The sequence below is a fragment of the Melopsittacus undulatus genome, chromosome 1, assembly GCF_012275295.1.
Source record: "Melopsittacus undulatus isolate bMelUnd1 chromosome 1, bMelUnd1.mat.Z, whole genome shotgun sequence".
NCBI classification, from domain to species: Eukaryota; Metazoa; Chordata; class Aves; order Psittaciformes; family Psittaculidae; genus Melopsittacus; species Melopsittacus undulatus.
Window position 1 is genome coordinate 100129378 of NC_047527.1, and position 14421 is coordinate 100143798.

At 44.8% G+C, this 14421-nt stretch overlaps 2 protein-coding genes across 3 annotated transcripts in view; both read left to right on the top strand.

The window, feature by feature from the left end:
- The first annotated feature begins 484 nt into the window (after nucleotides 1–484).
- HIGD1A (HIG1 hypoxia inducible domain family member 1A) lies at nucleotides 485–7316 on the top strand. 2 transcript variants are annotated; one of them, XM_031049883.2, is made up of 4 exons: nucleotides 485–560; nucleotides 2293–2400; nucleotides 5302–5436; nucleotides 6182–7316. In XM_031049883.2, exons 2-4 carry the CDS (start codon nucleotides 2298–2300, stop codon nucleotides 6229–6231), a joined length of 288 nt encoding a protein of 95 aa, XP_030905743.1. In that variant the 5' UTR covers nucleotides 485–560; nucleotides 2293–2297; the 3' UTR covers nucleotides 6232–7316. The 2 variants fall into 2 exon arrangements, with proteins under 2 accessions (XP_030905743.1, XP_005150062.1); XM_005150005.3 differs by lacking the exon at nucleotides 485–560 and having other exon boundaries at nucleotides 2274–2400.
- Nucleotides 7317–9002: 1686 nt separating this feature from the next.
- The window catches only part of CCDC13 (coiled-coil domain containing 13), a 29049-nt gene continuing 23630 nt past the window's right edge, over nucleotides 9003–14421 (top strand). The window contains exons 1-2 of the mRNA XM_005150006.4: nucleotides 9003–9217; nucleotides 13636–13784. Of these exons, the coding sequence (XP_005150063.3) occupies nucleotides 9003–9217; nucleotides 13636–13784 (364 nt within the window). The remainder of the gene's footprint in view (nucleotides 9218–13635; nucleotides 13785–14421) is intronic.

Consider the following 14421-nt stretch of genomic DNA (forward strand, 5'->3'; position numbering starts at 1 on the left):
TGATATGGTTTAGTGTTGGACTTGGCAGTTCAGCTGTAATGGTTCCACCTGATCAACTTGAAGGTCTTTTCCAACCTAAACGATCCTACGATTCCAACTTACAGGAAAACTGCAAAGCTGTTTTCCCATCCAGAATATGACAGCCTAAACCCCTACTTTCGGGGGTTCAACCCGGATCCTCTGTGTTTTGCAAACCCTAAATACTGCCCGGCCGCCGCGCAGGGCCTCGCCCCGATGCCTGTTTAGCCGGTCTGAGGGGCGGTAAGCGGCTGGGATGGGACGGGCTGGGCTGCTCTAGGTGCCAGGGCCGGACCTCCACCATGCCTCCACGCCCGCCCCGGCCCGCGGTGACAGCGGCGCGCTCTGGATTGGCTGTCGGCGGGCGCGTTGCCGCGCGGCATGCTGGGAGTCGTAGTTCTCCGGCCCGACTCGCGGGCGCCTAGGGCCACGGAGGCGGGGCGCGCCCTGCCAATAAGAGGCGGGGGGCGGGGCCAGGCGCGCAAACGCCGGCCGGTATCGGGAGTCGGGAGGGTAGCTGCAGCGCCGGTAGTAGCAGCGTGGTGAGGACCTGTCCTTGGAGGGTAACTGGGGAGGGGACCCGAGGTGGAGACCCGAGAGCTGGGGGAGGGCATAGGGGGCAGATGGAAGGGTATAAGCCCGGGATGGAGTGAAGGTGCATGGGGCTGGAGTGGGGCAGAGGCCTTGTGTGGGGTACGAGGGCCTAGTGCGGGGCTGGGCGGGGGAAGGCAGCCCGGTGGCTCCATGGGGTGTTAGGTCCTGTCACATGCCCACCCGTGGCAGAGCCGCCCCCCGTGGGTGGCCGCACGGGTGCCCTGCGCCTCCCTGCTGCGGTATGGGCCAAGTCAGGGCAGTGATGTGCCCCACGGCCACACGAGGTGAAGGTCACGGAAGCATCTCGCGGTGGACAAATTGCTTCACTTCGTGGTATCCTTCCCTTTTGTGAATCTCACCTCTGGCTGTTTCCGCCTCTCCAGCGTGACGGAGGGGTGGGGGTGTGTGTGTGTCCGCTCTCAAGTTTCCTTCTCCGAATGAGTCAGGCTAAAATATAACTTCCATTTAGCAAATAAGGGTAGTGGTAGGAGGCATAGAAAGGCCGAATCCTTTGGCCTGCAGAGGCTTGCGTGTTTACTTTAAAACCCAAGCAGTCTGTCTGAAATGACTGCTAAGGGGAATACAGGCACATTTCAAGTACATCTTTTGCATGTTAATTTAAGCCCGTGCTTAAGTTAAATTCCTGGTGGCTTATTTCAAGACCTTGGAGTACATTCATGTGCCCCCAAGCTGTACACGGCTGCTGAGCCTGTTTATGGCAAAACAGGAACAATACAGGTAGAGGTTTTTCTAGCAGAGACCTTTGTGATGTTGAACTAACTGTGCTGACAGAAACAGTCACTGATTGAAGAATGATGCTTGTGCCAACCACTGAAGAAAGAACAGGTTCTCAGTGCAGCTGCGATGGGGACAGGACAGGAAGCTGGCAGGTTTTGGTGGATGGTCTCTCTCTGGTTTGATGATGATGGCTCTGTGAGTAAAGCCCTCCTCATGGCCATTGCTGCTTTTTCTTTAACTAGGGGGCATGTGAGAAATCACCTGTGCTGCAATGGAAACTGATCATCCTCCTGATGTGCCCCCACAGGAGTCTGTGCCAATCAAGGGCTTCAAGACTTGCTCTGGCTCCTCCATAGCTGCCATTTTACATTCTTGCATTCTCCAGTAGGCGTTTGAAACCTCATTGAAGTGGTGGATGAGGTGGTAAGAGGTGTAGTGACCAACAAGCTGCCAGGTAGGGCTGACCTTCTGCAGCAGCTTGTGCTTTCCCCCTGAGTGCTTTAAGTGCTGCTCTTGACAGGGAGCAAAAGAGAAGAAATGAACTTCCCTGAGGTCAGAGCTGCTGTTAGGGAATTGTATATGGAAATAAAGCAGTGTGGTGGACGATGGAAGTTCTGAAAGGAAATGCAGGCAGTGACCAGAGCTTTCAGCGACTATGAGAGGCAGCTGGGGTCTGTAACTGTGTGAAAACCATGGCAGAAATTTGCTTTAGCGCTTTTTCTTTTGTCCTGTTCTTCCCTTTCCTAGTATGCAATGATCTTGCTTTCCAGGACTTCACTTGAATTAATTCATCTGTATGTAGCTCATCAGCTCGAGTCTAGCTGTTGTGCTTTTATCTTGCTACTCAGTTCACTCACGGACTATGTAAGGGAATTTATTTTTCTAAAAGTTCTCTTAACTCGATGTTTCTAAATCCTGAAGAGAGACTCCTTGTCTTCACAGCCACTATGTCATCTGGCCAGGAACCCGTTTTCCCTGAATATGAGACTGAAACCAGTCAGACATCAAAGCTGTTAAGAAAATTTAAAGAGACGCCATTTGTACCAATTGGTAAGTATAAAAATGAATAAATGTGTTTACACATAGATTTTTCTTTTCATGGGCAATCAGTAGGGTTAATGCTGTTTACCTTTTCCCCCATTAATGGGTAATTACTTTGAAATTATTTCCTTTTGTAGGCTTTTCATATGCTGACAGCGTTATTCCTTCTGCCCAGAATGATGTTTGCTCTGCAAGAAACAGGGAAATTAATGAGGCTTGTTAGCTTAAATAGAAACCTCAGAACCTACAATTGCAAGTGGAAACCCCCCCCCCCCCAAAAAAAAAAAACAAACAACCAGCAAACCCTGAAAGATTGATTAGGTGAGCTTAAAAATGGATGTTTAGGTGATCCTGTTAAGTATTAAAGACTGTGTTTTCTAGGCACTCCGGAGTGTATGGTTGGTGGAAAGTACGTGATCTTTACAAAGTGACTTTAAAGCCAACAAAATACAAACTAGAAGGGTCTAAAATACAGCCTGCCAACTAAGTGTGTCACCCTTCTCTGCTGCTATCCTTAGTTTAAAATACATTTTCTTAGTAGGTTTTACAGTGCCCCAGCTTGAGGAGGCTGTTAAAGTTTTCAGCCTCTCTGCTGAGACCCTGAGAAAGCCTCAGAGGAGGGAGAGGGTCAGTTGTGTTCATCCCAAGAGCTTTCCTCTGACTGGGAACTGCCTCTGACGTGAGACACGTTTTGATTTCCAGCCACCTAAAATGGAGAGCAGTCAGGTCACTTGGGGTGAACTGTTTCAGGCATTTGCCAGCAGATATCTGTCACCGGTCCGTGTGGTCACAGGACTTTGCTTTCCAGCTTCCTAGGGTGTGCTGTGAGCTCTGTGAGTTCAGGTTATCCTGAGCAGATTGGCACAATTTAACCTTCAGCCTATGCTGGAGCTAGTTTGAATGCCGTAAAACTCTTCATTGATATTTAATGAACATGCCATGTGGGTCGTGCACCAGTGAAGGGTTTTTGGCTTCACAAGTGGGACTGGTGATACTCCTGTTCAGGCAGACAAGCTGTCCAAGCTCTCATTGGTAAAATTTACACTACACTTAAAACTTGGCTGCCTCCTCTGTGCTATGTAAATAATCATCCTAAATAGGAAATGAAGTGGATGAAATTCGGAAATCTTGTGCATTGGTGCTCTGTATTTCATGAGACTATTCCATGAGGTTGGAGCTGGCATAGCCAGGGCTGTGGTTGGTCTGTTGAAGAACAAAATGTTAATTCTCTCCCTGTGAAAGAGACCTGTCTGAACCTCTCCCCCCCACATCACAGGACCAGTAACACGACTTCTCTTATCCCAATGAAAGCTGCCTATGTGTGACAACACCTCAAATAGCAACCTCAGTAGAACAGTGGATACGTCAGGGTGCACCCACATGTTGGGGGTCAGAGCTGCAGCTGAGTAGGGTTCTTGGATGTGAGCTTCTGTCCGGGAAAGAGGATGCAAGCAGCACTTACTCCTCCTGAAAAATAACCAGGGAACTCTGAACTAGTGCTTTGGCATTTTAATGGTAGTGGAAATCCTGGAATGGTTTGGGTTGCAAGGCACCTTAAAGATAGGAAGAAGTTCTTCCCTGTGAGGCTGATGAGGCATTGGCACAGGTTGCCCAGAGAAGCTGTTGCTGCTCCATCCCTGGCAGTGTTCAAGGCCAGGTTGGACAGGGCTTTGAGCAACCTGGTCTAGTGAAAGACCTCCCTGTCCGTGGCAGGGGGGTTGGACCTAGGTTATCATCATAGAATGGTTTAGGTTGGAAGCGACCTTAAAGACCATCCAGTTCCAAATGCCCTGCACAGGCAGGGACACCTTCCATTTGACTGGGTTGTCAAAGCTCTGGCCAAGTAACAGCTGGAGTTTAGACAGCAGGCAAACAAGAGATCTGAAGATCTTTAAAGATCTGTATTCTTGCCATTGTTACCAAAACAATGAGGCAAATAGCTGCAAAAAAAAACAGAGGAAATTTTAATAATTTATTGCAGCAACTAGCGCATTAGTTCATGTTTGGGAAGGATTTACTTGATCATGTAAAGACAACTACAAAAGCCTTTAAATAACAAAAAAAGAATTTTTTAGTGTCTAAGGTTGCCTCATAAGAGTACCCCTATTCTGCCCTAGCCATTTTTATGTAAGATGTTGTGTGAATGGCAAAAGGTGCCTCTGAAACTGCTCATTTCTTGTAGGAAGCAGGAAATCTATGGAAAGTACATGAAGACTTAAAATGGTATTTACCGCTACAGTTTTACTTAGTCTTGGATCATTTTCTATTATATGGATTTCAGTTGAACTATTTTGTACCATCACATGGTTGACTGGTTTTGGCCCATGAAATCCTGTTCCTGCTTGATGTCGTTTAATTTAAAAGCTAGTTTTATATTTCATAATGTAACATAATCTAGGAATTGTATGATGCTCTCTGTAGCTTGTCTCTTTGTGTATGAAAATGACAATCTCGTGCTCTTCTTTGCACTGACTTGTGCACAGAATGAGGGAACACTTGAATGGAATCAGTACACAGGGCGAGACTTGTCATCCACAAAGAAACAGCAATTTGACCAAAGCATGCTTATTTTAGGACAGGGGGAAACATCTGAAGTTATGCCAGATGTTTAGCTTGGATATTGGGAGAAATTTCTTCACCAAAAGCGTTATCAAGTGTTGGAGCAGACTGCCCAGGGAAGTGGCTAAATGGCCATCCCTAGAGGGATTTAAAAGACATGCAGATGTGGCACTTAAGGACATGGTTCAGTGGTGGCCTTGGCAGTGCTTGGTTGACAGTTGGAGATGATCTTCAGGGTCTTTTCCAACCCAAATAGCTCCATGATTCCTAGGGTATTTTGTTTAGATGGGTCACTTCACACATACCTAATGTTGATCTCGACTCAGAAGGATGCTTGCCTCTTTCTTGCAGGGATGGCTGGCTTTGCCGTGTTGGTTGGGTACGGGCTGTACAAATTGAAGCACAGAGGTGACATGAAAATGTCACTTCACCTTATTCATGTGCGCGTGGCAGCCCAAGGCTTCGTCGTGGGAGCACTCACATGTGGTGCGTACTGAACAGGAGGACCTCTTGCATCTCTTCTCTTAGTGGTTTAGGCAGCGTGCATGAAATGTTGGGGTGGAAGTGTGCCACCTGTTACATTTTAGGATGTTTATGCTCATGACTGGTGTTTGCTCAGACTTCCTAGAGTAGTGTGATTTTTAACTACACATTTAATATTAAGCTGTGCAAACTCTGAGAGTAGAAGTTTTGACTGCTTTTAGATGTGGAAAGTATGTGAGGTTGTGCAGATGTTGACATTAAGAGGCAAATAAAATAAAAGAATGGTGTGACATTAATATTTCCCCTTGTAAATATGTTGCTGTTCCTGAATATAGCACATTGGATGACCAGTTTATGTAGAGTGTAGTATTACATATTTTTGTATATATATTTTCAGGACTGAATGTACCAGTGTGTACATCCCGGGTCTTACCTAAGTATTTCAGCTATGTATGTGTGCCAGTGCCTATCCCTTGAAACACTGCTGATACTCAATTCCAAGAAGTTACAGCAGAAAAGCCTGACTGCAAAGCAGACTAGAATTGGCTTGGGATCAGCATTTTCATATACAGTATAATTTCATATCAGATTTCTCTGTATATGAAGAAGTCAGTGTTCATCACTGCTATTAAAAAAAAGAGGAAGGGAAACATTATTTCATGGCTGAGACTCTCTCTTACAGTTCAGACTGAAACCTTTTATTGTTTTAACAAAGCTTTCTGATTGTGTTTGTGTTTCTGTCTTGTAGGTGTGCTGTATTCAATGTTTCGGGAGCATGTGCTGAAGCCCAAGGAGTAGCAGAAAGCTGATTGAAATCTCTGTCTTGGTGGTGGCCTGTGTACTGCAGCTACAAGCCTCCTATCAAGGGGTTCTTGAGGAAAAACAAAAACCACAATATTAGAGAATTGCCCTGTATATATTTGGTGTACAGAACACTGTCTTGGAGCTGGCAGCCTAAATGATTGTGCACTGGGGTAGTGGGTGTCAGGGTCTGCTTGATTGACATTAACATATCCCAGCTTTTAGGGGATATAGTAGAGTACAATGCCTTTATCTTCTCCTCAATTATCAATTCTTCCCTAAAATTGGTGGCTTCTTTTGCTGCCATTGCCCAAAACCAGTCTGAACTAGCTTCTGTGAGGCCTTGGGCAGCATGTGGAGGCCAGGCCTGTAAGTGTCATGAATGTTTTGCTGTCATTTTCTATCTTGTGTATTTGTCAGCCTCCAACTTTGTAATTTAGAAGCTTCTAGTAGCACTAAACGATTTCTAAAATATTGAGAGAGATACAAACATCTATTTTTTTTTTATTTAAGGCATAAGTATTTGGTATGTTACAGCTATTTAAATGTTGTATTTATTCATTGTTAATGAGGACACAGGCTCCCTATTTTTACTATAGATTTTCAGACTCTTAAATCGCTGTATTTTGTAACTTTATTTACAGTGTTCTTCTGAATAATATTTAAATATAACATTTAAAATAGATATTGTGGAAATTAAACCTTTATTTGTTGTTCTAACACTTTCAGCTGAAGTATATGATCTAGCTCTGATTTCTGTGGTATCATTCCCCATGGAAATTTTTAACCATTTAAATCTGAAAAGGCCCCATAATCTTTTGAGGTGTTAAAACCCTTCTGTCAATTGCTACTGTTATTTTACACTCGGACCCCTTGTATCTCCAACAGCAGTCACAAAAATAAATATGTTGAGAAATCCGATTTGTAAAAACCTCATTTTCTCCTCTTAGCTTACATTCCATGGTGACAGTTGATGTCTCTGCAGCATATACCACAGGGTCTATACTGCAGCTCTGTCTGTGACATATTGTACAGTCCAGTGGGAGATAAAATGTGAATAAATGTATGAGCACTAGAGGTAACAAGTGTTTGGTTATGGATTTGTTGTTGGGCGCACCCCCTGTACGTGCCTTCTCTTGCAGAGGGATGAGGTGAGCTGCTGTGTCTGGATAGAAATCCCCTGAGAGGGTGCGGTGCTCCTGCAAAGGGCATTCCCAGCCGGCACAACTTCACTGTCCTTGGCTGCTCTCACAGCCCTCCCTCACAGGTGACTAGCAGCAAAGGCATAAAGAAACGCCCCTCCACCGCACAGAGACCTTTTCCCGTCAGCGCCTTCCTCCTCCCCTTCAACGGGGCGGGATAAGGAACAACCCCATTCCCTCCACCGCCTCACCCCGAGGGGCCGGGCTTCTACCGGGAAGAGGCGGTCCTGTGCACAGCTGATCGGAGCTATCATGGCGGCTGGCCTGAGGGGTAGGGCGCATGCGTGGCCCTGCCCTTCCACTGCCCTGGTGGCTTGGGCGCCGTTGCTATGGGAACCGCGTGGGGCTGAGGCTGGCCCGGGAGCCGGAGCCGGATCGGCCGGGCCCAGCGGGCAACCAGCAGGAAGGGGCGGCTGGGGGGTCCCTGCCGCTGCCCTCGGGGCCGGGGAAGGCGGTTTCGGTAGGCAGAGGGGTGGGGAGGTGCGGGAGGGGGGGGGGACACACACGACTCCGCTCTCCCCGCACATTAGATCTGCAGCAGAACCCCTATGCCAGGTTTGGGCTCGGTGCCCAGGCAGACTGTCGGGCTAAAGATTGCCCTCTGGCCATCGTTCATACCCACGGGGCTATGCGGAGGCGCCGGACTCCGCTCTTTGCTCTTGTCAGTTCATAGTGCACCCTGTCCCGGTGCAGGCTGCAGTGCGTCCCTGCCCACACGGGACAGGCAGGCACAGAGGGACGTGATCCGCCTTTCTGCACTTCATCAGGATGGGTGCTGCCCTCGTATCAGAAAGGGCGTGTGTTAGTTACTCAGCAAAAAGCCTTTGATAGTTTTTACTGATTGTTCGTCGTAGACCAAAGGTGCACTTGGGTTTCTTGCTGATGGTAAATGTCAAACAGAAGGAGAGGCGGCTGGAATACATCAGAAAACTGCTCATCTTTAGTCATATTTAGTAAGGCTCTAGACATTTAAGTGGGTTGCAGTATTATGGCTTTAATGTTATCACTTAATGCTTAGAAATCTGAGGGGAAATATAAGTCATGCTCTTGGTGTCTTGTGCCCAAAGGGAGCATTAGGATAAACAGACATCTTCCATCCTTTGTCAGTCCCACATTAACCCAAAAATGGAGGGATCTGCACCTTTCTTTGGAACACAGGAAGGAAGGCTGGATGGTTGCTGATGGTTTGTGTTCTGTTTAGTGAGTGTACCATGGTGGCCTGCTGCACTCTTGGGTTTGACCCCAGCTTGCTCTTCATTAAAAATGTTTATTTAAATGATGTGTTTAAAAACATTTGATAACATTTCTTTTTTGATACTAAAGTGGAAAAGGCTCAAAAACCTTTTTGAAGAGTGCTTGAAAACTGTTTATAGGAAAAGGCACTTGAAGCAAGGCAGTGAGATTGAGGATCCCAGTGGCTGAGAGGAGGAGGTGACAGAGAAGCTGTGCAGAGGTCAGTGAGGGAAAACAGCAAAGCAGTTTTTAGAGGAGGATGTTTTTCAAAGAGATGTTGATCTCTGTTTGCTGTCACTTTTTATTTTCTTCTTGTTATGATTTTAGTAAACAATGGAGTCAAACATAAAAGAGAATGAACATTTTCAAAGCCAATTTAAGGCTTATCAAGAACAACAGCAAAAGCGGCTGCAAAACCTAATGGAGAAGAAGGAAAAGCAGAATGGTCAGAAGGGTGATAATGGCAATACAAAGGAGACTTTCAGAATCCCGAATGATCTAAACCTCTTTGAAACAGGACAACCTTTAAACGAAGATGGTGACAAAAGGTAAAGCTGTAGTAGCACCATTTATTCAGGAAGTCACAGAAGTGTATTTAGCATACGGTCTTATGAAACTCATATTAAGTGGACAGCACACTTTCTTCACATATCAGGCTTATCAGTATACTGATGTCATGGTTCCCAGGCTAAAAGTCAAAAACACAGCAGTACACCAGCTACTGTGGAGAAAAATGACTGCTACTGCTGAACCCAGACAGCTGAGAAGACTCACTGTCCCTAAAGTGTCTATCCTTAGTGCACTACGATGTGCACTTTATTTTCAATGTCTCACAAATGAAGAGTGGAAGGACAGAAGGGTTAAGGATGACATGCTAGGGGCAGCTAGATATTATCTGTCAAAATCCAGTCATTCAGAATCACTAACACTGTTGGTTAGTTCCTACCTGGCCTTGTAAAGAAACAGGTTCCCTACGTGAATAATTTCCAGAGACAGATAAGGACAAAAAAGCTAACAGGTGCACCCCGGAGGCCTGCAGAAAAGTGTTTCCCTGTCTATCTTTGTGCTACAACCTGACTTAGTAGATGAAAAGAAAGCCAGGTATGTAGGAGGGTCTCATAGGCAGAGTTGCTTCCTGGTTAAGACACTTGACAGGGTTGTACAAGGTAAGGTTTTAAATCTTACTGGCGATGGGGGTTTGGGGTTTGCATCCATTGGGGCAGTATCTGGTTTACCAGGACATTGGATATTCTGGTATGGATCTCCCTTGATCTTGTTTTTAGAACGGAGTTACTGGAGCAGAGAATTGAACCTTCATCTGAGCTGATTTATCTTCCTCCTAGGATATAGTTGGTCGGTCTTCCCTTCTGACCCAACTGATATTTTTTGTTACAAACTAGAACAGGTCTTAAGTTGAACACATCCCAAAGATGTATGCAGTGTTGGCTATTCAGGGATATGCTCTGTGTTAGTGGTGAAGCCAGCTGAAGAAATTCCTGCTTCTGCTTCCTCCCTGCAGCTGTGCTGATACAGCTGTTTGCTGGAAACTGGGTTAACTTTCTGGAGCAAGAGTACTTTTATCTCAGGTCATTCAACAAGGAGGAGCTGACAGCTTTGCCAAAACCAGCAAATCACAGGTGCAAAACCACAATTAGGCATATACCTTTGAGATAGTTTTCTCTCCGAGCATCTGGAGTTGTGAAGGGTACCTCTACCCTAATGCTTCTGATGTGACCTCTACTAGCTGTCCTCTTCCCTTCAACATTTTGTTCTGATAGTATATGGAAGATTACTATGAAGATCTGGGGTTTGTATATATATATACATATATATATATATTTAATGGAGAGGGAGACTGATTCCCATAGTTCAGATGTGGATTTGCCTAGTAGAGGAGAAGGCATAGGTGCTCTCATAGCACATCCTGGTGCAGTGTGCATTCCCTGACATGCAGAGTATAGGAGAGTCCCAGCAGTTTTCTGTTATTTACGGTCCAGTAGTTAAAGTCTGAGTAATTCAAGAGCTATTGTGTACCTCTGTTTTCAGTGACACTGACTGTTGAAAGTCCCCATTTGACACTGCAGGTGTAGCAGATTTATCTGTATTGTCCTTTGCTTGTGTACTTCTGTGTTCAGCAAAAGAGGGGTTACGAGTGTATCAAATCCAGGCAGAATTTGCTTCTGGAATGGATTCACCAGGATGTACTTTGCAGTATTCCCATGACAACACATTAGAAACTTGTTCCAGAATAACAGGACTCCATATGGTCCGCAGTGGCAATGATTTCAGCATGTCAGTGTTGTTTATAGCAGCAATGGAAAACATTCTCCCCTCAGAAGTTTTGCTTCCTCTGAGCCTTGGGAGTTTGTTTTTCCTTCCTCTGTCCTACTCCCAAATTTTGTTTAGGGGAGTAGTTAGCTGAGACTTCTGTCTTTCTGGTTTGTTTTTTCTGTCATTTAATCCTCCCTACTGGATGAACAGTTGGACTTGATGACCTTAAAGGCCTTTTCCAACCTGGTTGATTCTATGATTCTACTCTCTTTGGTATATTTAAGATTAAGTAATTCTCCCCATCACGTGGAGAATTTGTAACGGAGTTGGGAAAGACACCTGAATTTCAGTTACAGACCCTGTTCATAAGCTTCACCTGTCTCTATTTCCTTGAACTAGAGTGAAAAGGGTTACCTTTGGGTGACCTGTTTCTTTTGGCTGACTTTCTGTACCTGAGCCACTGGGATGGGAACTGCTGCTCCTTTGTAATATGTAGAGTCACTCTGGGATGGGTGGGATAGAGATGTTTCTCAGAGGAGACTCCCACTCTGTGCAGCTGGGATTTGTGTCCATCCTGCTGTAAGTGCTTTCTGTTAGGACTTGGAAGCCAGCTCTGAAGAGGACATTGCTGCTCAGGTGTGATAAGACCTGAGAGCCTTCTTTCATGTTAATTCGCTAACTGTTAAAAATCCTTTTGTCCACATATCTCTAATTAGACCTGCACACTTCTATGAGGGGTTGCATGTGGGAATAACTTAGTTTTGCCTCTTTTGTGCTCAGAGTGCTGCTTGCTTTCTTCTCTTTTGTAAACAGCTGCCTTTGATCTCCCTTTGATTTGCAGCTTTGAAACACAAGTGCATTTCTTATCATCTCATAAATTGACTGTGCTGTTTATGGCAGTGCTTTAAGGGGTCATTTCTTTCTGATAGGTACTTATGGACTGAGCAATTAAAAGTTTCAAAGTCTAGTTGGAGCAAAAAGCTTGCTAACACTTTTTAATAGAAAAGATTTAGGTGACTACTGAGGTAGCTGACTTGCCTGGCTCTGGGTATGTTTAAAGCCACCAGTATATACTGTAACAACTGGGCTTAATCCAAATCTTTGTGATCATCCACTGTTCCAGATTAAGTCATCAAAATGCAAACGTTTAGGGCTACTCTGTAGATAATAGGAATCCAGGGGTCAATTCATCTGGCTGATTTAGGTGTCTAATGATATTTGAGATGCTGTAGGATATCGGGAACTTCCACATAGGGAGGATAGATAGGACATGGAAGACCTGCACTCTGCGGTAGCAGCAGCTAGGGGTTGAGTGGGCAGCCCAAATGGCACCTGCATATGGGTAACTGAACTGAGTCCCCTCATCAGGGCACTTAGTGGCACTGCGCGAGCAATTCAGATGGCAGCTAGTCTGTAGGCAGTACTGGTTGTATTGACTGGACCTCCTCTGACTTTTGTGTGCATTTTGGCTTGCTGCTTACAGAGAGATGCCCATGTCTTGGTACAGAGTGGGACCCCACCCTGAAACTCAGAGCAAAATGAAGAAACTCAGATGGGTGGGGAGAGGAAACTCAGAGGCTGTGCAGGCAGAATGGGAATTATGGACTTGAGCCAGCAGGGTCTCTATCACAAACTTATTTACCAAAGACAGTGTCAGTACAACTTCTCTAGCACATTTGGTTTCCTGCCTGGGGAATGGAGACCTGTTCATTGATTGCTGCTGGCTAAAAGGTGTGTCTAAAGTTGGAGGATGTTAGTTCCTGGGTTGGCTCATATGTCTACACATAGGTGGCAAGTGCTCTCTGAGATGCTCTTTGTTCTTCCCTTGGGCGCCAGTAGTTTTCCCAAGAACCCTATGTCATGGCTGCTGGCCTCACATAAGAAGCTCAGAAAATCCTGGGGCATCAGAGATGCCTGAGTGCTCACAATTGAATTGATCCCCTAAGGCGTTAGCATCTAGATTTTACATTCGGAGGAACCATTATGTGAGGACAGCAAAGAAATTGAAGCTATTAATTATCTGGATGTCTTAGAGAAATAAAACCTGTAAATGTCACTAAATGTCACTAATACTGAAGAATAAGAGAAGAAGACTATTTCCTCCAGTTCAGAGGAGTTTTTGATATTTTTTGTTTCTAAATTAATTCCAAAAAGCAACATTAAGAATGCAGACTGATGCCAGTCCCTGCCTTTGCAGTTCCAAGCAAATCAGGTGAGGACACAGGAAATGGGGCTTTTGTGAATTACTATAAAGCATTAATTTTAAAGGCAGAACCTCAGTAACAGCTTTTGTAGTTGTTGCTCTGTTTGCTTTGGTAATTGTGGAAAGTAAAGCCTGAATGTTATGGATGCTGAATGGTGAGCCTGTCTAGTTTCTCCTGAAGAAACATGTAAGACTGAGTGGGATGAGATTATTCAATGACTTCAAGACCACTGAAAATATATCTGTTCTGTGATGGTTTGCTCAGACAACATAAGGAAGTGCAGGATTTTTTAAGAGGAAATTTTAACTGAATACGTCAGATTATCAGCTTGTCTTCTGAACTTTGGGATATGCTACATATTTCAGTAAACTCACACCTGGTAAGCTCAACTCATTTAACGTGCAGTCATTTAATTCTTTTATTTCTGGAAGCAACTATTTGAAGCACATTACAGTGACATTTACATTTGCATTATGGTTTATTTTTCCCAGGTTTCTTGAGGCTGAGAATAAGGAGCTTCACGATCAGCTTCGAGAGGTCCGAGATGAAAACTGCAGACTGTACAAACTGTTGACAGATAAAGATTTTGAAATAAAGCAACTCCAGAAAAAAATACAGGAGGACAGATTGGCTTTAACAGGTAAATACAGTAACTTTGTATTCTCACTGTGTTAGTTCGCTTGATGCTGATGACAGTAGAGGTAGGGCAAGAGATTTATTGTGAGCTCCTGGCGGTGAAACATTAATGTGGCATCTCTTTACCTGCTTTATGCTAAAAAGGAGTGTATTAGTCATACTGTGGTCGCCTCTGTTGCATACCTGTAATGAGTTTCTGCTAGGAAGAATCAAAATTCAAGTTTCAGGTGAGAGAGACTTGTTCTCTGTTGAGCTTGCCGGAATTTGCACTAGCACTGAAACCACTTGGCTCTGACATATGCAAATACTTAGACACCTGACTATATATTTAAACAATGCTTAGAATTGCTACCTAAACTTCACAAGGATCTCAACTGACACAGTTTTGCATTTGCTGAGTTTACAAAACATCTTGCTCGTGTAAGGAGTCTCATGGCTTTATTTGCAGAGGGAAGTTCCTTGCAATGGTTTTACATGATGGCACTTACACATGGAACAGCATATATGCTTAAAGATCTGTGCCTTCCTTTCTCCTTCAGTTTCACAATCTACAAAATATGAACACTACTACTAGTACTCCTCGTCCTATGGAGCTATTGAAAGGACCAAATGACTTCTGATAGTCAGGTCAGATTTAAGGT